Source organism: Nerophis lumbriciformis, linkage group LG12 (genome assembly GCF_033978685.3).
Source record: "Nerophis lumbriciformis linkage group LG12, RoL_Nlum_v2.1, whole genome shotgun sequence".
In the NCBI taxonomy this organism is placed as follows: Eukaryota; Metazoa; Chordata; class Actinopteri; order Syngnathiformes; family Syngnathidae; genus Nerophis; species Nerophis lumbriciformis.
This window is the reverse complement of record NC_084559.2, coordinates 21308752-21332270: the sequence shown is the minus strand read 5'-3', so window position 1 is coordinate 21332270 and position 23519 is coordinate 21308752. Positions and strand designations below refer to the sequence as shown.

Genomic DNA, 23519 nt, shown 5'->3' with positions numbered 1-23519 from the left:
CCAAATAACAATGCACTCCAGCGTCTATCTCCAATAGTACTAAGCTACTACTGCACTATTTGGCAAGCGCTGTCCCAACTTTGCAATTGACCTTACGTGGTCCTGTCTGCTCTCAGCGTCCCCTGTTAATTCCATTTGCGTAAGCCCCTTTGACAGCTGTTTCAAGCCCAGGAATGCTGCTCTACTATTTGGCTCATTTTTGCGCATCTAAAAAAAACTGCACGGCAAGGAAAAACATAAGGTGGCACTTTGGTTGACCCATTTTTTTTTTTTTTATATTCTCTTCATATGTTGGGCTCTTGCTTTGTGCAATACATGCTTCTTCTTGAGTGTTCATAGGAGCTTATCAGGAGACATTGATGCTGACCGTCTCAAACGGTAGGCACCTTTAGTACCCCCGAGTCTTGAGATGCATTAAAAAATAAATAAAAATACAATAGGCAAAGGCTAATAGTAAATAAATCAATCAATCGAATGATAAACGAAAAGGATCTCGATGATGACTGTCATCAATAATAAAGAATCCTCTGGTTAGTCATCCACAATCTATGTCTCTGTGGTTGGAGGCAGGACCCGTTTGCTTAGACCAAGAGTCAGCAACCCGAGGCTCTTTAGCACCGCCCTAGTGGCTCCCTGGAGCGTTTTCAAAAATGGAAAAAGATGGGGGGAAAATATCATCATCATCAGCCGTTGTCAGTCCACTGCTGGACGAAAGCCTCAGCATGTTTCTGCCATAGTGAACGATCTCTAGCTGCTCCCTGCCACTGCACTGTTCCCTCCGGGACTGCTGGTGACTGGGGGCCGTCTTCTTGGTGTACTTTTCATGCTGGTTATTAGCCTACACCTTCCACGCTGGCTTGGTGTGGGTTGGAAGGGGTATTTTATATCAGAGATCCTTCTCCTAGACTAATTGCCTTACTGGACTGTTGAACTTAGTCTGTCCTGTTGGTTGTCCGCGCCCCAATTACCCAGGGACCCGCTCAGCTTTATGGCGCTGACCGCCCGCCAGTCACAAGAGAAGGTGCAAACGGTTCTTTGTGTGCATTTTATAGACGTTTGTTGGGACTCACTAACCCCACACACAACCTCCCCATCTCATGCCTGGATGTAGTTTAACGTCATACCCAGGACGAAATATATTTATTGATTTAATAATGTTTCTGTAGGAGGACAAACATGACACAAACCGTCCTAATTGTTAGAAAGCCCACTGTTTAATATGTTTGTGTTTATGCTTCACTGTATTTGGCCAGCGCCCTTTTGTCCTACTAATTTTGGCGGTCCTTGAACTCACCGTAGTTGGTTTACGTCATACTTGCCAACCTTGAGACCTCCGATTTCGGGAGGTGGGGGCGGGGGGCGTGGTTGGGGGCGTGGTTAAGAGGGGAGGAGTATATTTACAGCTAGGATTCACCAAGTCAAGTATTTTTATATATATATATATATATATATATATATATATATATATATATATATATATATATATATAAGAAATACTAAGTCAAGTATTTCATATATATTCATAAATAAAATAAATACTTGAATTTCAGTGTTCATTTATTTACACATATACACACACATAACACTCATCTACTCATTGTTGAGTTAAGGGTTGAATTGTCCATCCTTGTTCTATATGTCACTATTTTTCTCACCATGCTGAACGCCCTCACTGCATTGCTTTGTGGCACGCAAAAAGTGCTTTCATCAAATGCACTAGATGGCAGTATTGTCCTGTTTAAGAGTGTCACAACATTTCTGTTTACGGCAGACGAACTGCTTTATGGTAGACGAAATGCTGTTGTTGCGTGTTGTTGCCGCGCTGGGAGGACGTTAATGAAACTGCCTAACAATAAACCCACATAAGACACCAAGAACTCGCCCTCGACCATTCTACAGTTATAACGTGATTGGGCAGGTATGCTTGTTTATATTGTGTGCCTGAATTTCGGGAGAAAATTTGTCCCGGTAGGTTTTCGGGAGAGGCGCTGAATTTCGGGAGTCTCCCGGAAAATCCGGGAGGGTTGGCAAGTATGGTTTACGTGTACAACCTTCTCCGTCGCTGCCACAGAGAGACGTGTTTTATGCCACTCCTGTCTCATTTTGTCCACCAAACAATTTATGCTGTGCGTGAATGCACAAAGGTGAGCTTTTGTTGATGTTACTGACTTGCATAAAGTGCTAATAATCCATGCTATTTAGGCTAGCTGTGTGTGCATATTGCATCATTATGCCTCGTTTGTAGCTATATTTGAGTTCATTTAATTTCCTTGACTTATGTGTATTTAATTAATATTTGCTTGTCTCATGACAGATTATCTGTATGTAATATTAATAGGCTGCATTTCTGATTGTGTGCCATGTTGTTCCAGACCACAGCAAACGTTACCATGTTGTTCCAGACCACAACAAATGTTATCATACTGTTCCAGACCACAGCAAACATTGCCAGGCTTGCAAACACTGTAATAAATCCATTACAAGACAGCCTGTCCTTTCCTTTAACTTGGGCACACACATCTATACCTTTGGCAGTTTTAAGACAGTAATTTCCAGGAATTATCTAACCCTCTGAGACACTTACTTAATGTGTTTCCGGCATAACACTTACATTAGGCTTTTAACTTTTTGCAGCTCCAGACAGATTCGTTTTTTTGTAGTTTTGGTCCAATATGGCTCTTTCAACATGTTGGGTTGCCGACCCCTGGCTTAGACACACAGGATGCACCGACAGAGAGCTTTACTAATCGCTACTCGCTAATTAGAAGCACAGCAAAGTAACACAAATTATTAGGAAAAAAAATATTGTTGGATAGTGATGGCAACGGAAAAAAATGTGAAAAATACACCGAACATAGTTCTTCCAAATCAGGGCAAATTAATGTACCTTGACCACACAGGCGGCCAAAAGACACTAGGGTTAGGGTTAGGGTTTAGGGTTAGGGTTAGGGTTAGGGTTAGGTTAAGGTTATGGTTGGGTTGGTTTAGGGTTTGGGTTACGGTTGGGGTTTGGGGTTTGGTGTTAGGGTTAGGGTTTAGGGTTAGGTTTGGGGTAAGGGTTAGGTTAAGGTTGGGTTGGGGTTAGGGTTAGGGTTAGGGTTAGGTCAATCAAGACCACCGATGAGAAGACTTAACCCAGCTTAAAAGACACTCTGGAAGCTTCAAACCCACTTGGATATATTTGAGCTGAAAGCAATAATTGTGTGAGTAAATGAGAAATCCCAACTAAATTCTAACTCGTGCACCCGACTGGTAATTAATTGAAGATTTACATACTTTCATTCCAATTAAACAGATCAGCAAGGTTCCAAGACTAATACAATGGTGAGTGCATGTAAACTTCTGACCAACTATGGCCCTTTAGAAGTTATTTGTTAACAACTATTGAAAAATAAAAAAAACGCTTTTATTTTCAAGACTTGCATACGTCAAATTCTTCAATGACAAATAAAGCAATGCTGGTGCATAGTGGTCTACAGCCATGGTTTGTGATTACATTGTATTATATAACAGGTTTTGGTTAAAGTTGTATTGTATGCTGCATTCTATTTGTACTGGAATTTTCCAAATCCGAGTGGGAAGTTTTCCGATAAATCTGATTTCCTACTTGGAAAGTCGTAGAGTCCCCACCACCCCTGAGTTGGCTTTCCATGATTGAGTGGAAACAATAATAAAAGTTCCTGTAATATCCATTATTACCACTTCTAACTAGTTGTTGTGGCTCCAAATCAGTCGACCCTAACCCCTAACCCTAACTCTAACCCTAACTGGTAATGTATGGTCTATAAGTCGCTACTTAATTCTCACACTTTGAACTCTTAAACAGTGCTGCTAATTTATGGATTTTTTTCGGGTTTACAAGTTTCACATGTCGCTAATAAATTTAGCCTCGTCACATTGGACCAATGATCACAGATCACGGCGGGCCAATGAAATTGTTCAGAATGAATAAAACACTCACACAATCATTTAGTGCATACGGGCTCAACCTCATCAAGGCATGTTCCAAAGCTGAAAGCCATTTAAATGAATTGGTGCTTTTATTTAGTTACAATAACAGTAAAACAGACACAAAACGAGTGAATGTGGGCGCTGATTTTGGATGACATCAAATTTGGATGCAACGATCGGTCCGAATGGAGGGCAGGGCGCTTATCAGTTTCTGAAGTAAAATGTAATATTCAATAGTAAATTGCCTTTTTTGCGGAAAAAATAGATTTTATATTCTGGTAGAGAACAATTTTGTGGTACTCAAAACGGCAATGGCGTTGATCATGTTTTGCGCAACTCTTCATATTAAGTTTAGAATGTATAACCCCGTTATCCATATGAGTTGGGAAATTGTGTTAGATGTAAATATAAACGGAATACAAGGATTTGCAAATCCTTTTCAACTCATATTCAGTTGAATGCACTACAAAGACAAGATATTTGATGTTCAAACTCATAAACTTTATTTTTTTTTTGCAAATAATAATTCACTTAGAATTTCATGGCTGCAACATGTGCCAAAGTAGTTGGGAAAGGGCATGTTCACCACTGTGTTACATGGCCTTTCCTTTCAACAACACTCAGTAAACGTTTGGGAACTGAGGAGACACATTTTTTAAGCTTCTCAGGAGGAATAATTTCCCATTCTTGCTTGATGTACAGCTTAAGTTGTTCAACAGTCCGGGGGTCTCCGTTGTGGTATTTTAGGCTTCATAATGCGCCACACATTTTCAATGGGAGACAGGTCTGGACTACAGGCAGGCCAGTCTAGTACCCGCACTCTTTTACTATGAAGCCACGTTGATGTAACACGTGGCTTGGCATTGTCTTGCTGAAATAAGCAGGGGCGTCCATGGTAACGTTGCTTGGATGGCAACATATGTTGCTCCAAAACCTGTATGTACCTTTCAGCATTAATGGTGCCTTCACAGATGTGTAAGTTACCCATGTCTTGGGCACTAATACACCCCCATACCATCACAGATGCTGGCTTTTCAACTTTGCGCCTATAACAATCCGGATGGTTCTTTTCCTCTTTGGTCCGGAGGACACGACGTCAACAGTTTCCAAAAACAATTTGAAATGTGGACTCGTCAGACCACAGAACACTTTTCCACTTTGTATCAGTCCATCACCGGCGTGGCGCAGTGGGAGAGTAGCCGTGCGCAACCCGAGGGTCCCTGGTTCAATCCCCACCTAGTACCAACCTCGTCATGTCCGTTGTGTCTTGAGCAAGACACTTCACCCTTGCTCCTGATGGGTGCTGGTTAGCGCCTTGCATGGCAGCTCCCTCCATCAGTGTGTGAATGTGTGTGTGAATGGGTAAATGTGGAAGTAGTGTCAAAGCGCTTTGAGTACCTTGAAGGTAGAAAAGCGCTATACAAGTACAACCCATTTATCATTTATTTATTTATTTATCTTAGATGAGCTCAGGCCCAGCGAAGCCGACGGCGTTTCTGGGTGTTGTTGATAAACGGTTTTCGCCTTGCAAAGGAGAGTTTTAACTTGCACTTACGGATGTAGCGACCAACTGTAGTTACTGACAGTGGGTTTCTGAAGTGTTCCTGAGCCCACGTGGTGATATCCTTTACACACTGATGTCGCTTGTTGATGCAGTACAGCCTGAGGGATCGAAGGTCACGGGCTTAGCTGCTTACGTGCAGTGATTTCTCCAGATTCTCTGAACCCTTTGATGATATTACGGACCGTAGATGGTGAAATCCCTAAATTCCTTGCAATAGCTGGTTGAGAAAGGTTTTTCTTAAACTGTTCCAACAATTTGCTCACGCATTTGTTGACAAAGTGGTGACCCTCGCCCCATCCTTGTTTGTGAATGACTGAGCATTTCATGGAATCTACTTTTATACCCAATCATGGCACCCACCTGTTCCCAATTAGCCTGTTCACCTGTGGGATGTTCCAAATAAGTGTTTGATGAGCATTCCTCAACTTTATCAGTATTTATTGCCACCTTTCCCAACTTCTTTGTCACGTGTTGCTCGCATCAAATTCTAAAGTTAATGATTATTTGCAAAAAGTTTGAACATCAAATATGTTGTCTTTGTAGCATATTCAACTGAATATGGGTTGAAAATGATTTGCAAATCATTGTATTCCGTTTATATTTACATCTAACACACTTTCCCAACTCATATGGAAACACACATTTCGTGTCAAAGTTGATACCATATTTCCGTACTTTTTTGTCCCAGGCTTTGAATACTGCGGCATATAAAACTGTGCGGCTAATTTATGGAATTTTCTTCGCCAACAGCCATTATGTTATTTGCTCAACAAATACTTTTCATAGAGCACCGTCAGGGACACTGAAAAGGAGTGTTGTTGTTTGTGCAAAGGCGCCATCTTTTGGACGAGATCTCTCACTGCAGGTGCTGCTGGTGTAAAAATGTTATTTCCTGTTTTGTCCCTGGAACCGGAAGTACAACCGTTCGAAAGGATTCTTCATTCATCACTCCTAGCAACGTTTGTCATTTTTACAATAGAACTAAAACAATTCATACAACACATTTTTTTCTCCTCATAAGAGGAGAACTATATAACATCAGACAAAAATGTAAGGATTTTTTTTTTTCTATGGCCTTAAATGGCCTCGGCAAAGAGGTCAGACGTAATCTTTCTTCATTTATACTCTCCCAAAGTGGTTTCATGTATGACCTTGTGTTTGCTTACCTGGATGGTGGTGGTCCCGACGTCCCGACCTGAAAGCACCCTCCCTGCCTGTAGCCTTGCCACACGAGGGTCTTCCACCTTCATGAAGTATTGAACCAGTCTTGTTACATCCACCTGCCAGTCGGATCCCAGGAAAAAAGCCTTGGGGTCCCGGGGGTCCGCCCGATCGGCCACAAAATGGGTTAGCACACGCACCAAGGCGTGCTGAAACTGCAGCGTGCAGCCCTTTCCCTTTTTTTCATCCACCTCGCTGTCCCAGCCAGATCTGAGATATGAGCAGGAAAAACACACACTTTACCTGTCAATCATGTGACTCATTGACTCTCCTCCTGCAACTCTACTTCTGTTTTGATTGGATCTTAGAGATATTGCAGTATAGGAAGGGGATTCATAGGGCCCCATTTGTCTCCGTTTACCTGACGCGTGAAACGTGACAAATTTGGAGCGAGCACTATCGACCTTATCCGCCAGATGGCAGTAGAGTGTTGCATATCTTAAATAATGGAAATAACCACTCTATTGCAAAATGATTAAAGGGGAACATTATCACCAGACCTATGTAAGCGTCAATATATACCTTGATGTTGCAGAAAAAAGACCATATATTTTTTTAACCGATTTCCGAACTCTAAATGGGTGAATTTTGGCGAATTAAACGCCTTTCTAATATTCGCTCTCGGAGCGATGACGTCACAACGTGGCGTCACATCGAGAAGCAATCCGCCATTTTCTCAAACACCGAGTCAAATCAGCTCTGTTATTTTCCGTTTTTTCGACTGTTTTCCGTACCTTGGAGACGTCATGCCTCGTCGGTGTGTTGTCGGAGGGTGTAACAACACGAACAGGGACGGATTCAAGTTGCACCAAAGATGCGAAAGTGGCAAGAAATTGGACGTTTGTTCCGCACACTTTACCAACGAAAGCTATGCTACGACAGAGATGGCAAGAATGTGTGGATATCCTGCGACACTCAAAGCAGATGCATTTCCAACGATAAAGTCAAAGAAATCTGCCGCCAGACCCCCATTGAATCTGCCGGAGTGTGTGAGCAATTCAGGGACAAAGGACCTCGGTAGCACGGCAAGCAATGGCGGCAGTTTGTTCCCGCAGACGAGCGAGCGAAACCCCCTATCGACCCTAGCTTCCCTGGCCTGCTGCCATCAACTCCAAAACTGGACAGATCAGCTTTCAGGAAAAGAGCGCGGATGAGAGTATGTCTACAGAATATATTAATTGATGAAAATTGGGCTGTCTACACTCTCAAAGTGCATGTTGTTGCCAAATGTATTTCATATACTGTAAACCTAGTTCATAGTTGTTAGTTTCCTTTAATGCCAAACAAACACATACCAATCGTTGGTTAGAAGGCGATCGCCGAATTCGTCCTCGCTTTCTCCCGTGTCGCTGGCTGTCGTGTCGTTTTCGTCGGTTTCGCTTGCATACGGTTCAAACCGATATGGCTCAATAGCTTCAGTTTCTTCTCCAATTTCGTTTTCGCTACCTGCCTCCACACTACAACCATCCGTTTCAATACATGCGTAATCTGTTGAATCGCTTAAGCCGCTGAAATCCGAGTCTGAATCCGAGCTAATGTCGCTATAGCTTGCTGTTCTTTCCGCCATGTTTGTTTGTGTTGGCTTCACTATGTGACGTCACAGGAAAATGGACGGGTGTATATAACGATGGTTAAAATCAGGCACTTTGAAGCTTTTTTTAGGGATATTGCGTGATGGGTAACATTATGAAAAAAACTTCGAAAAATATAATAAGCCACTGGGAACTGATTTTTAACGGTTTTAACCATTCTGAAATTGTGAAAATGTTCCCCTTTAACCCCAATTTGGAGACCCACCCAGTAATGGGGCCATATGAATCCCTTCCCTACTGTGATGTTATTAATAAAGACAGTATTTGGATATTTGGAATATACACTATATTGCCAAAAGTATTTGGTCACCCACCCAAATGATCAGAATCAGGTGTCCTAATCACTTGGCCCGGCGACAGGTGTATACAATCAAGCACTTAGACAAACATTTGTGAAAGAATGGGCCGCTCTCAGTGATTTCCAGCGTGAAACTGTCATAGGATGCCACCTGTGCAACAAATCCAGTCGTGAAATTTCCTCGCTCCTAAATATTCCAAAGTCAACGGTCGGCTTTATTATAACAAAATGGAAGAGTTTGGGAACAACAGCAACCCAGCCACGAAGTGGTAGGCCACGAAAACTGACAGAGGGGTCAACGGATGCTGAAGCGCATAGTTCAAAGACTTTCTGCACATGCAGTCAGTTGCTACAGAGCTCCAAACTTCATTTGACCTTCCAATTAGCCCACGTCATGGAATGGGTTTCCATGGCCGAGCAGCTGCATCTAAGCCATACATCACTAAGTCCAATGCAAAGCGTTGGATGCTTTACGCCAATGGACTCTAGAGCAGTGGAGACACGTTTTCTGGGGTGATTAATCACGCTTTTCCATCTGGCAATCTGATGGATGAGTCTGGGTTTGGAGGTTGCCAGGAGAACGGTACATTTCGGACTGCATTGTGACATTTGGTTGAGGAGGAATTATGGTGTGGGGTTGTTTTTCAAAAGTTGGCCCCTTAGTTCCAGTGAAAGGAACTTTGAATTCTCCCGGATACCAAAACATTTTGGACAATTCCATGCTCCCAACCTTGTGGGGAACAGTTTGGAGCGGGCCCCTTTCTCTTCCAACATGACTGTGCACCAGTGCACCAAGGAAGGTCCATAAAGACATGGATGACAGAGTCTGGTCTAGATGAACTTGACTGGCCTGCACAGAGTCCAGACCTGAACCCGATAGAACACCTTTGGGATGAATTAGAACGGAGACCAACATCACTGTGTGACCTCACCAATGCGCTTTTGGAAGAATGGTTGAAAATTCCTATAAAGACACTCCGCAACCTTGTGGACAGCAGCTACAAAAGGTGGACCGACATCATATTGAACCCTATGGGTTAGGAATGGGATGGCACTTCAAGTTCATATGTGAGTCAAGGCAGGTGGCCAAACACGTTTGGCAATATAGTGTGTGTGTGTAACCCACCTCTTGAAGGTTAGTATAGGCACCCTCCAACTTTTGATTTGGCTCAGCTCTGCGTCCGACACCTCGATCTGGAGAGGCAGTCGGGGCATCCACACGTTCAACTCCAGTTGAACGCTGAGGTAGCTGTAGGCGAAGCTCACCACCGTCTTCACTTTGCCCTTTGTCTCGTCGCCATTTACAAAAACGTAGTCACACCCGTTGGACACCTGAAGAGAAATCAGAATCAGAATCAATCGTTTTATTGGCATTGTTTGAGAACGGGTTCACAAACTAGGAATTTTTCTTGGTGCAATCGTGCAACATAAAACACATATAACACAGATTTGGTAATAACAAGAGCTGTAACTGAGCTAGAGCTGTAACTGAGCTAGAGCTGTAACTGAGCTGAGAAACTGAGGAATTAAGATATCTTAACCATTTTAGTTCCCTTGTTTTTACATCAATGACTCTGTCTAGGTACATCTACGTAAAACAGACCTGGGCATTCTGTGGCCCGCGGCCCACATCCGCCCCTTTGTGCGTCCCTGTCCGGCCGGCGTGAGGCCAATCATAAATTACAAAATACATTTAAAAAAACATCTATGCCGTGCGTGCAATACAACTGTGCTGCTTTTATTTTGAAAAGTGTTATTTATGGGCGTATGTCCGTGTGTAACCTGTGAGTGAAGGTGCACAGCGACAAGTGATGCCCGGTTACCACCGAGATATCAGCTCACGTTAAAAAAGAGAAAAGTTGATGACAAATGCCGTGATTTCAACAAGACATGGACTGCCACGTATTTATTTACAGAGATGAAAGGTAAAGCCGTGTGCTTAATTTGGGGTACACAGGTTGCTGTGTTTGAAGAATATAATTTGAATCGCCACTACACGACGAAGCACGAGGAAAAATACTGGAATCTGTTTGATGAAGCGCGCGAAAGGGAGGCTGGTGCGTTGATGGTAAAACTGCAAACCCAACAAGGAGTTTTTGCCAAATTTCACACCCCCAGAGATGCAGCTGTCAGGACAAGTTTCGTCATTTCTCACGAAATCGCCAGGAAAAGTAAGCTGTTTTCTGACGGAGAGTTTATTAAGGAGTGCTCATTGGACTCTGTTGCGCTGAAATGCCCGGAGAAGAGGGGCGCATTTGAGAACGTGTCACTCTCCCGACGCACTGTAACGAGGCGCATTGAGACTATCGCTGGAAACTTGTAGCTTCAGCTGAAGAAAAGAATAGCCGACTTTGACTGTTTTTCGCTGGCTTTGGATTAGAGCTGTGATGTACGTGACACCGCCCAGCTGCTCATCTTCTTACGTGGTATAACTGCAGACTTTCAAATCACGGAGTAGCTGGCAGTCAATTAAAGAGACAACCACAGGTAATGACTTGTTCACATAGGTAAATGCGTGTTTGGCATACTTGCCAACCCTCCCGAAATTTCCGAGAGACTCCCGAATTTCAGTGCCTCTCCCGAAAATCTCCCGGGACAACAATTCTCCCGAAAATCTCCCGATTTCCAGCTGGACAACAATATTGGTGGCGTGCCTTAAAGGCACTGCCTTTAGCGTCGGCTCTCACCTGAAAAGGAGACTATTATTTATATCTCCGTTATCCATAGGTTTATCTATAACCCATAAAGTAGGCAGGCACAGAGCTATTTCTCAGCGTGTGTTTATTCCAGCCGGCACGTTAATACTGTAGTGGCTGGCTACATGGTGTTAGCCAATGACTTCGTCCTTGGGGCGGGACTTCCGGGAGAGATAGGGAAGTGACGTTGTTAGTAGGAAGTGGGTGTTCGAGTTTTGCCGGGAAAAGGGATAGACACACATTGGAGCTGTTGTGTGGTTGAATTACATCTTGTGCAATAAAGATAAGAAAAACAAAGAAATCGTATGAGCCTACATTCCTGGGATTTTGCCAGTACTCAAATGGCAGAACAAAAGCTACTCAAATAATGAAAGGTAAGAGTTTTTATTTTTTTTAAAGTAAGCATCAAGTACAGTACAGTTAGTAGAACGACTGTGTTTTCCTTACTGTTTACTGTACTATATATATATATATATATATATATATATATATATATATATATATATATATATGAAATACTTTAATTTCAGTGAATTCTAGCTATAAATATACTCCTCCCCCTTAACACCGCCCCCCGGCATCGCCCACTCCCCCGACCCCGCCCACCCTCCACCCCCCCCAATCTCCCAAATTCGGAGGTCTCAAGGTTGTCAAGCATGGTGTTTGGACATGTTAGGACTGAAATGGGACAAGCTGGCAGGTGTGACAACAGATGGTTGTCCAAATCTGACGGGGAGAAATGTTGGACTTTTAAAGAGGATGCAGGATAAAGTGACAGAAATTGACATTTTTGCATTGTATTATACATCAGGAAGTGTTGTGTAAGACAGTGTTAAAAATAAAACCATCCAAAGCAATCTGCTTTTGTATAAAGTTAAGTTAGGTTAAATGAAAGTATTATTATTATTATTATTATTATCTCAGCCTTCCCGGTAAGGTCTATTCAGGTGTACTGGAGAGGAGGCTACGCTGGATAGTCGAACCTCGGATTCAGGAGGAACAGTGTGGTTTTCGTCCTGGTCGTGGAACTGTGGACCAGCTGTATACTCTCGGCAGGGTCCTTGACGGTGCATGGGACTTTGCTCAACCAGTCTACATGTGCTTTGTGGACTTGGAGAAGGCATTCGACCGTGTACCCCGGGAAGTCCTGTGGGGAGTGCTCAGAGAGTATGGGGTATCGGACTGTCTGATTGTGGCGGTCCGCTCCATGTATGATCTGTGTCAGAGCTTGGTCCGCATTGCCGGCAGTAAGTCGGACCCGTTTCCAGTGAGGGTTGGACTCCGCCAGGGCTGCCCTTTGTCACCGATTCTGTTCATAACCTTTATGGACAGAATATCTAGGCGCAGTCTGGGCGTTGAGGGTATCTGGTTTGGTGGCTGCAGGATTAGGTCTCTGCTTTTTGCAGATGATGTGGTCCTGATGGCTTCATCTGGCCAAGATCTTCAGCTCTCACTGGATCGGTTCGCAGCTGAGTGTGAAGCGACTGGGATGGGAATCAGCACCTTCAAATCCGAGTCCATGGCTCTCGCCCGGAAAAGGGTGGAGTGCCATCTCCGGGTTGGGGAGGAGATCTTGCCCCAAGTGGAGGAGTTCAAGTACCTCGGAGTCTTGTTCACGAGTGAGGGAAGAGTGGATCGTGAGATCAACAGGCGGATCGGTGCGGCGTCTTCAGTAATGCGGACGCTGTATCGATCCGTTGTGGTGAAGAAGGAGCTGAGCCAGAAGGCAAAGCTCTCGATTTACCGGTCGATCTACGTTCCCATCCTCACCTATGGTCATGAGCTTTGGGTCATGACCGAAAGGACAAGATCACGGGTACAAGCGGCCGAAATGAGTTTCCTCCGCCGGGTGGCGGGGCTCTCCCTTAGAGATAGGGTGAGAAGCTCTGTCATCTGGGGGGAGCTCAAAGTAAAGCCGCTGCTCCTCCACATCGAGAGGAGCCAGATGAGGTGGTTCGGGCATCTGGTCAGGATGCCACCCGAACGCCTCCCTCGGGAGGTGTTTCGGGCACGTCCGACCGGTAGGAGGCCACGGGGAAGACCCAGGACACGTTGGGAAGACTATGTCTCCCGGCTGGCCTGGGAACGCCTCGGGATCCCCCGGGAGGAGCTGGACGAAGTAGCTGGGGAGAGGGAAGTCTGGGCTTCCCTGCTTAGGCTGCTGCCCCCGCGACCAGACATGTCACTATTGGAACAAATGGGCAATTGACGCCACAACAAATGTCCTTGGGCTAGTTTCACACTGCATGTGCACAGTGATGCCAAATAGCTGCAATAAACTATTGTGATGATCACCGGCCCAAAGCTTCAGCATTGCAATTTTATGTTAATCCAAACATCTCGTGGGTGCGTCAGTCCTTCATTACACCATCATTTCGCAAGTGACCTTGGCAAGTTGAAGCAAGTATAGGAAATATCTGGTGGACATTTTAGGACTTGAATGAATCAGGAGCTTTTTTTTCCCTTGGTCCGCTCACAACAAACCGGATAATTATAACGCTGCATTTGAATGCAGTCACCAGCCTCTGGAAATGCACACAGGAGTAAAGCGGGGTGGGGGGGAAATTATGTGACTTTGACTGATAGCCTAAGGAGAAATACAAATAGAAAATCTCGCTCCTTCTTTGCACGAATCAAGCACTTGGCTACAGGATGTGGCGCCACGTGAACGGGCCATTTTTTTTGAGCGGATCATCAGTGTGTTTTTTAGAGTCATCCAGCGCCCGTGTCCAGAGCTCAAGCTCTTTAAATGACCACATCACTGTTGTGTCATCCTGAAATGGCCTGGCTTCCTAACAAATAATCTCATGCATGAATTCAATCCAAAAATCACTTTTTTTTATAGCGTGGTAGTGATGGAAACATTTCTAAATGCAAACATGCACTGCAAAAAATGAAATCAAAGTAAGATTAAATATCTCAAATAAGGGTGATATTTGCTTATTTTCTAAGATAAGATAATTCTTCTCACTAAGCAGATTTTATGTTAGTGTTTTACCGTATTTTCCGGAGTATAAGTCGCACCGGCCGAAAAATGCATAATAAAGAAGGAAATGACATACATAAGTCGCACTGGAGTATAAGTCACATTTTTGGGGGAAATGTATTTGATAAAACCCAACACCAAGAATAGACATTTGAAAGGCAATTTAAAATAAATAAAGAATAGTGAACAACAGGCTGAATAAGTGTACGTTATATGAGGCATAAATAACCAACTGAGAATGTGCCTGGTATGTTAACGTAACATATTATGGTAAGAGTCATTCAAATAACTATAACATATAGAACATGCTATACGTTTACCAAACAATCTGTCACTCCTAATCGCTAAATCCCATGAAATCTTATACGTCTAGTCTCTTATGTGAATGAGATAAATAATATTATTTGATATTTTACGGTAATGCGTTAATAATTTCACACATAAGTCGCTCCTGAGTATAAGTCGCACCCCCGGCCAAACTATGAAAAAAACTGTGACTTATAGCCCGAAAAATACGGTACTTGTTTTAAGGGTTTTGGTCCTAAATGATCTCAGTAAGATATTACAGCTTGTTGCTGAGATTTGATGACCTATATTGAGTAAAACATGCTTGAAACTAGAATATCAACTGTTATATATTGTGCTACTGAGTTAATGTTGCTGATCAAATGATTAAATTGGTTCAATTGAATTTTTCAGTATCAAATAGTTCAAGTCGATCAAAAAATCTTTCTAGTTTAAATAAAATGTTCTTTTTTTTATTTCAGGTGATTGATATATAGTTTAAATGTTTTTGTTACAGACTAAAAAAACAAAGGTAATACAATTATTCTTTTGTTGTAAATGTATCTACACTGCAAAAACTGAAATCTAAGTAAGATGAAATATCTCAAATGAGGGTGATATTTGCTTATTTTCTGTCTGATAAGATACTTCTTCTCAGTAAGCAGATTTTATGTTATAGAGTGTTTTACTTGTTTTAAGTGTTTTGGTCCTAAATGATCTCAGTAAGATATTACAGCTTGTTGCTGAGATTTGATGACCTATATTGAGTAAAACATGCTTGAAACTAGAATATCAACTGTTGCAAAGCTGTGTCATCAACATTCACAAGTATAAAACTACTTTTTCAAAGTAATAATTTCTTACTTCAAGCATAAAAAAAAAATCATGACTTTTGACACAATTGTGTCTCATAATTAAAACAGATGACAGCCAAATGGACTTTGCTGTTTTATTTTCAACGAAACAATAGAAAATACGTACTCATATAGTAGTACACTTGGCACAGTACAGTAAACTGACAGTTAATATTTAAACATTTAACATGTGACATTTCTAACAATTTTGAACAGAAATAATTCATGCACATTCAGATAAATTCTTCAAAATTACAATTAAAAAAATGTTGGCCGGGGGCCGGGCTGTATATATACGCACCAATTGACTGAAAGAGCACGCACTTGGCGCGATGATGTCATGTTATCGATGGAAAAATGCATCTTTAGACAATATGATTCGCCTGAGCGGCTAGGAGACCCCGAGAGTAACAAGTGCTTGCCTTGTTGCCTTTCCATTAAGAACAATAAATTAGTTTTTAGTATAAGTTTGCTGGTTTCAAGAAACGTAATGCCGAGCGCATATCATTATGTCAAGATCAGGGGCGTCACTAGCTTTTAAGGACAGGGGGGGCTTAGCCCCCAGGAGATGCACAGGACGCGAGCGAACGTACCGCACGAGCACAAAACTTCACAAACGGCTAACAAAGACTTAGAAATTATTCATTGTTATTATTATTTAAAAAATGCACGGGACGAAATGAAATGCTCCCCGGGACGATGGCTTTTAACCATTTTTTTTCTTTTTCTTTTAATGTATTTATTAATTTGACATTTTATATTAAATGTCTTGGTTTTTCCTCCCTCTGAAAATCCTATGAAATGTTTACCAAGCCATTCTATAGCAATACAACAGCTATTAATGTAACAATACAATAAAACAAATATATTTAATGTTTTTTTCATTGTTTTAACATTAGACTAATGTATATTACTTTATATAGATTCTACAAGAGTGATGTGGGCATTTTCTATATGAACAAGTGGAATGGATTGGATACCGACACACTAAATGGGCTCTCTCCCTTAAAGTACCAATGATTGTCACACACACACACTAGGTGTGGTGAAATGTGTCCTCTGCATTTGACCCATCCCCTTGTTCACCTCCTGGGAGGTGAGGGGAGCAGTGGGCAGCAGCGGTGCCGCGCCCGGGAATAATTGTTGGTGATTTACGCTATGAAGTGAGGGGAAACTGAGTGAATAATGACAGTTTATATGATTATTTATTTAAACTCATATTCGGGCCACTTTATAATGAATATGTCGGCATGTATTTGAAAAAAAAAAAAAAAAAAAAAAAAAATTGTGTATATATATATATATATATATATATATATATATATATATATATATATATATATATATATATATATATATATATATATATATATAAATAACACCAAATTATTTAGGGGGGCTTTAGAATATTTTAGGGGGGCTTGAGCCCCCCTAAAATAGGCCTAACAACGCCAATGGTCAAGATAATGGCACTAGCATTTACTTCATTTAAGAATATTTTTCCACATATTGAGCAAAAAGGTCTCTTTGTTTTTTTTCTACCAAGAAAAGTGCACTTGTTATTAGTGACAATATTTTTATTTTCAGGTATTTTTAGGTTCATTAAAGTTAGCTAATTTGACTTGTTTTGGAAAGTCTCGACAAGCCACATTTTCTTGTTCTATTGGCAGATAATTTTGCTTAGTTCAAGTAAAATACCCCTCATTTTTGTATTTTTTTTTTCTTGTTTTTGAACACTGACTTTTTGCAGTGTGGATCAATGGGTGGGAATGGTGATATATTTAGGGTTTTATGTCGGATGGCGTTCTCATATTTCAATTGATTGTGAACGCAGTCATCCGTTCATCCGTATTCTGAAACACTTTGCTCGTTTCTCCCTTTTTTAACGAGACCGTTACCCAACATCTTCACGCTCAAACTGAACTCCCATGAGCCGTGCTCAAGTAACATTTGGAGACATCATCTAAAATGGATTACATTTTGACGTGGCGGACGCCCGCCCACCCTTCTGAGTCACAATCTCATTCTGTCGACGATAATAGCACCGAGTGTGTGCTTTTGTGGCAAAGTAGCATTTTGTTTTAAATTGGATTTTATATTATTATGACACAGTAATAAACACACTGAAAGGCACTGACAGTTATCTGTGGTTTTCTCCACAAATGCGAAGATATGAAGTACTCAGGTGGTTTAACCCAAGGGGAACTCTTAAAGCTTGATGAATTGAAAGTAGGGTTGTATGGTATACCGGTATTAGTATAGTACCGCGATACTAATAAATCATATTCGGTACTATACCGCCTCTAAAAAGTACCGGTCCCCCACCCGTCGTCATCCATCCATCCATCCATCCATCTTCTTCCGCTTATCCGAGGTCGGGTCGCGGGGGCAGCAGCCTAAGCAGGGAAGCCCAGACTTCCCTCTCCCCAGGCACTTCGTCCAGCTCTTCCTGTGGGACCCCGAGGCGTTCCCAGGCCAACCGGGAGACATAGTCTTCCCAACGTGTCCAGGGTCTTCCCCGCGGCCTCCTACCGGTCGGACGTGCCCTAAACACCTCCCTAGGGAGGCGTTCGGGTGGCATCCTGACCAGATGCCCGAACCACCTCATCTGGCTCCTCTCGATGTGGAGGAGCAGCGGCTTTACTTTGAGCTCCTCCCGGATGGCAGAGCTTCTCACCCTATCTCTAAGGGAGAGCCCCGCCACCCGGCGGAGGAAACTCATTTCGGCCGCTTGTACCCGTGATCTTGTCCTTTCGGTCATAACCCAAAGCTCATGACCATAGGTGAGGATGGGAACGTAGATCGACCGGTAAATTGAGAGCTTTGCCTTCCGGCTCAGCTCCTTCTTCACCACAACGGATCGATACAGCGTCCGCATTACTGAAGACGCCGCACCGATCCGCCTGTCGATCTCACGATCCACTCCTCCCTCACTCGTGAACAAGACTCCGAGGTACTTGAACTCCTCCACTTGGGGCAAGATCTCCTCCCCAACCCGGAGATGGCACCGCACCCTTTTCCGGGCGAGAACCATGGACTCGGACTTGGAGGTGCTGATTCTCATCCCAGTCGCTTCACACTCAGCTGCGAACCGATCCAGTGAGAGCTGAAGATCCTGGCCAGATGAAGCCATCAGGACCACATCATCTGCAAAAAGCAGAGACCTAATCCTGCAGCCACCAAACCAGATCCCCTCAACGCCTTGACTGCGCCTAGAAATTCTGTCCATAAAAGTTATGAACAGAATCGGTGACAAAGGGCAGCCTTGGCGGAGTCCAACCCTCACTGGAAACGTGTCCGACTTACTACCGGCAATGCGGACCAAGCTCTGGCACTGATCATACAGGGAGCAGACTGCCACAATCAGACAGTCCGATACCCCATACTCTCTGAGCACTCCCCACAGGACTTCCCGAGGGACACGGTCGAATGCCTTCTCCAAGTCCACAAAACACATGTAGACTGGTTGGGCAAACTCCCATGCACCCTCAAGGACCCTGCCGAGAGTATAGAGCTGGTCCACAGTTCCACGACCAGGACGAAAACCACACTGTTCCTCCTGAATCCGAGGTTCGACTATCCGGCGTAGCCTCCTCTCCAGTACACCTGAATAGACCTTACCGGGAAGGCTGAGGAGTGTGATCCCACGATAGTTAGAACACACCCTCCGGTCCCCCTTCTTAAAGAGAGGAACTACCACCCCGGTCTGCGATGCTACACGTCGTCATGTCACAGCTAATGTCTATTCGCAGTGTTGTAACTCTGTCGCGACGTGGAGGTTTTTTCGCAGCTTACTGCGAGGTTTGTTCTCCCAGGACGCAAACGAACTATTCCGGACATGACTTGAAGGTAGGAACATATTTATTAATTAATTAATCCTACACATGACAAAAGACAGGAACTAAAACAAAAGGAAAGCGTGCCGATTGCACGAGAGGCTAAGGAACATAAAACTTAACGCAGGAAACATACGCTAACACTTAGCCTGAACTATGGACATAGAACTGGGGCGGCATGGCGTAGTGGGTAGAGCAACCGTGCCAGAAACCTGAGGGTTGCAGGTTCGCTCCCCGCCTCTTACCATCCAAAAAAATCGCTGCCGTTGTGTCCTTGGGCGGGACACTTCACCCTTTGCCCCTCACACCGGTGAATTGAATGATGAATGATAGGTGGTGGTCGGAGGGGCCGTTGGCGCAAATTGCAGCCACGCTTCCGTCAGTCTACCCCAGGGCAGCTGTGGCTATGAAAGTAGCTTACCACAACCAGGTGTGAATGATTGATTGGTTCTACATGTAAAGCGACTTTGGGTACTTAGAAAAGCGCTATATAAATCCCAGTTATTAGTATTATTATTATTATTATTATTAACTAACAAAACTTACTGGGGCATGAAACAAATAACTAGCAACAAACTTGGAATAGGACATGGAACGAGCAGCATGAAACAAGCATAAAACTTTGGCATGAAACGAGAAATGACGCCAGGATGACTAACTGGCATGGACAGGCTTAAATAATAGTCTCTTCATTAGAGCAGGTGCGTGTCCCGAACACATGAAGCAGGTGAATCTAGTCAGTCGCCATGAAAACTAAAACAAGGATGTACAAAAACAGGAACTCATGGAGTCTTAAAACTAACAGAAAATAACAAAAACACGATCCAGACCACAGATCATGCCAAACTCCTTCTAAATCACAGATCCCTGTGGTACATTTATTTCAAGCATCATCCCTGTGGGAGGAGTGAAAACTATTCATGCTCCACTACATACTGCGCAGCACACCGGAGTCATGATGTAGGATGTGTTAAAAAATTATCTATTGGCAAAATCTAGACATTCCAATACGTCCGATCAATAACCATCTACCGTCTTAACTTTGAACACACTACACACAAGTGAATGACTCGAATACTTACTCAACAGCCATACATGTCACATTAAGGGTGGCCGTATGAACAACGCCAACTCTGTCATAAACATGTGCCATACAGTGAAACACATTTTGGGAGAATATTTGCACCGCAACACAACATAAACACTACAGAACAAATTCCCAGAATTCCCTGCAGCACCAACTCTTCCGGGACGCTACAATATAATCAAACGCCATTGGTGGATCTACACCTAACATCCACTGTAATGATACCAAGTACAGGAGCGTATCTAGTCGATAGTACTGTGATTACATCGATTTTTTTTTTGCATCACAAAATCTTATTTTGTTTTCTTTTCATTCATATTATGTTTATAAACTCAGAAAATATGTCCCTGGACACATGAGGACTTTGAATATGACCAATGTATGATCCTGTAACTACTTGGTACTACTTGGTATCATCCAAAACGAATGTAAAGTATCCAAACAACAGAAGAATAAGTGATTAGCGTATTTTTCGGACTATAAGTCGCAGTTTTTTTCATAGTTTGGCCGGGGGTGCGACTTATACTCAGGAGCGACTTATGTGTGAAATTAAAAAGACATTACCGTAAAATATCAAATAATATTATTTAGCTCATTCACGTAAGACACTAAACGTATAAGATTTCATGGGATTTAGCGATTAGGAGTGACAGATTGTTTGGTAAACGTATAGCATGTTCTATATGTTATAGTTATTTGAATGACTCTTACCATAATATGTTACGTTAACATACCAGGCACGTTCTCAGTTGGTTATTTATGCCTCATATAACGTACACTTATTCAGTCTGTTGTTCACTATTCTTTATTTATTTTAAATTGCCTTTCAAATGTCTACTCTTGGTGTTGGGTTTTATCAAATACATTTCCCCCAAAAATGCGACTTATGTATGTTTTTTTCCTTCTTTATTATGCATTTTCGGCCGGTGCGACTTACACTCCGGAGCGACTTATAGTCCAAAAAATACGGTATTACATTTTAACAGAAGTGTAGATAGAACATGTTAAAAGAGAAAGTAAGCAGATATTAACAGTAAACAAACAAGTAGATTAATAGTTAATTTTCTACCACTTGTTCTTAATAATTTTGACAAAATAATAGAATGATAAATGACACAATATGTTTCTGCATACGTCAGCAGACTAATTAGGAGCCTTTGTTTGCTTACTTACTAATAAAAGACAAGTTGTCTTGTATGTTCACTATTTTATTTAAGGACAAACTTGCAATAAGAAACATATGTTTAATGTACGCTAAGATTTTTTGTTAAAATAAAGCCAATAATGACCTTTTTTATGGTCCCCTTTATTTAGAAAAGTACCGAAAAGTACCGAAATACATTTTGGTACCGGTACCAAAATATTGACAAACAACAAGTTTATACCTGACAAAAAAACAGGACCCTGATTCACTTATATATGCTGGAACTAGTAAGATCCCAAATAACAAGTGCTAAATAATATGCGCAAACTATAAAATCATGCATACTATTAGTGAGCGTGTTGCAGGTAATCTACTAAGATTGCGTGTACAATTAATAAAATGTGCAAAAATGATACAGGCTGCCCTGTTTGAATGAGGACTATGGGCTGTCAACACTGCACATTCATGGCACTATGCTCATTCCTGTTTTGTTTTGATATGTTGTTGACATGCAACACACAACTATACTCTTGTGTTACCTTTTGTGGTCTATATAAACTCAATCCCAACAACAGAACCTATTTTTTAGCACGCCGAAGGCGCACTTTGGGAGACGCCCGTATTGCGCCAAAAACTGCACCAATAAATGAGATGGGGCGCTGAAATGATCCAGATGCAAGAAAATTCATGTTGCAAGAAGATTTTCCTTACTATATTATTAAACAGTGTTCTGAAAATTACTTTTAGGAAGTAATTATAGTTACTCGTTACTTTACCAAAAAAGTAATTGAATTACGAACAGAATTACTCTTAAATAAATGTAATTAATTACTGGGGAAAGTACTCAATATGTTACTTAAAAAGAATTAAAAATTGAATGTGTTTTGATGGTTGTCATATCTTCTTGTCAACACACGGTGTAATGTTTGGATGGCAAGTTGGTCACTTCAATCATTGATTTATTGTTCATTATTCCCATCGTGTATGTGTGCGTATATTGTTGTCTGCTGTGTCACAGTGTGATGTGTCCTCTTCCTATTTGATATCAAGTTCATTTTAGTGCGGTGCTGCTTGTTGCTTTCACTGGTAAATAAATATTTACTGCATTGAACTCGCTGCACTTATGATGCCGTCTTGTCGTTGACATAAAAAAAAAAACCCACATCAAAAGTAGCGTGCCACGTTACATCAAGCTATCGCTAACTGTATCGTAATGGACCTAAAAGTAATTAGTTAGATTATTCGTTACTAGTAAGAGTAACGGCGTTACTAATAATTTAATAACACTGTTACTATTACGAACACTGATTATCAATATTTCTCCTTTATGGAAAAAAAAACAAACACTAGCAGACACTGAACCAATTATTTGAATTTGTTTTAATCATCTATCATGCAAAACCAACTTTTCTTAGATATTGGTACCTGTATTTGTGTATTTGGGATCTGCATAAGTCCCGGAAATCTGAAATCAAACCCTAGAGGCATGGCGGAGAAATTTATAAAACTCTCTTGCCTTCCTTCAAACTTCCTCCAAACAAGCCATTTGGAATTTTCCCGAGTTGCAGTCAGCACTGTCGTCAATAAGCTCCTTCTTTTTCTCTACAGCAAACTCATTTTAGCTCAGGGGCCACATGGAGGAAAAATCTGTTCCCAAGTGGGCTGTGATGGTAAAATCATGGCATTAAAACACTAAAATAAAGACAACTTCAGATTGTTTTATTTGTCTTACGTTGGCCAAAAATAGAACAAACATTCTGAAAATATTACAATAAAAATGTAGAATAAAAATACCGGCAGCGGTAAAGTTTAGATGCATGAAGGAAAGAAGAAAGTGAATGGATGTTTATAACTGAATACATTTACATATGCATACAAATGTGTTTTCCTTTGTATTATTGTCGGAAAACTGAGATTCTACTCTAGTTTCATTTCCTTAAAACATTGCAAAGCATGTTAAGTATGTTAAGTAGGACTCACTGCAATTTAAGAGAAAGGACTGACC

The 23519-nt window shown here is 42.0% G+C and overlaps 1 protein-coding gene across 2 annotated transcripts in view; it reads right to left on the bottom strand.

Moving 5' to 3' along the window:
* LOC133623098 (transmembrane protein 132D) overlaps positions 1-23519 on the bottom strand; it is a 132405-nt gene that overhangs the window by 2114 nt on the left and 106772 nt on the right. For both annotated transcript variants that reach the window (XM_061986088.1, XM_061986089.1), the window contains 2 exons: positions 9753-9958; positions 6682-6946 (listed from right to left, as the gene is read on the bottom strand). In XM_061986088.1, the coding sequence (XP_061842072.1) occupies positions 6682-6946; positions 9753-9958 (471 nt within the window). The remainder of the gene's footprint in view (positions 1-6681; positions 6947-9752; positions 9959-23519) is intronic.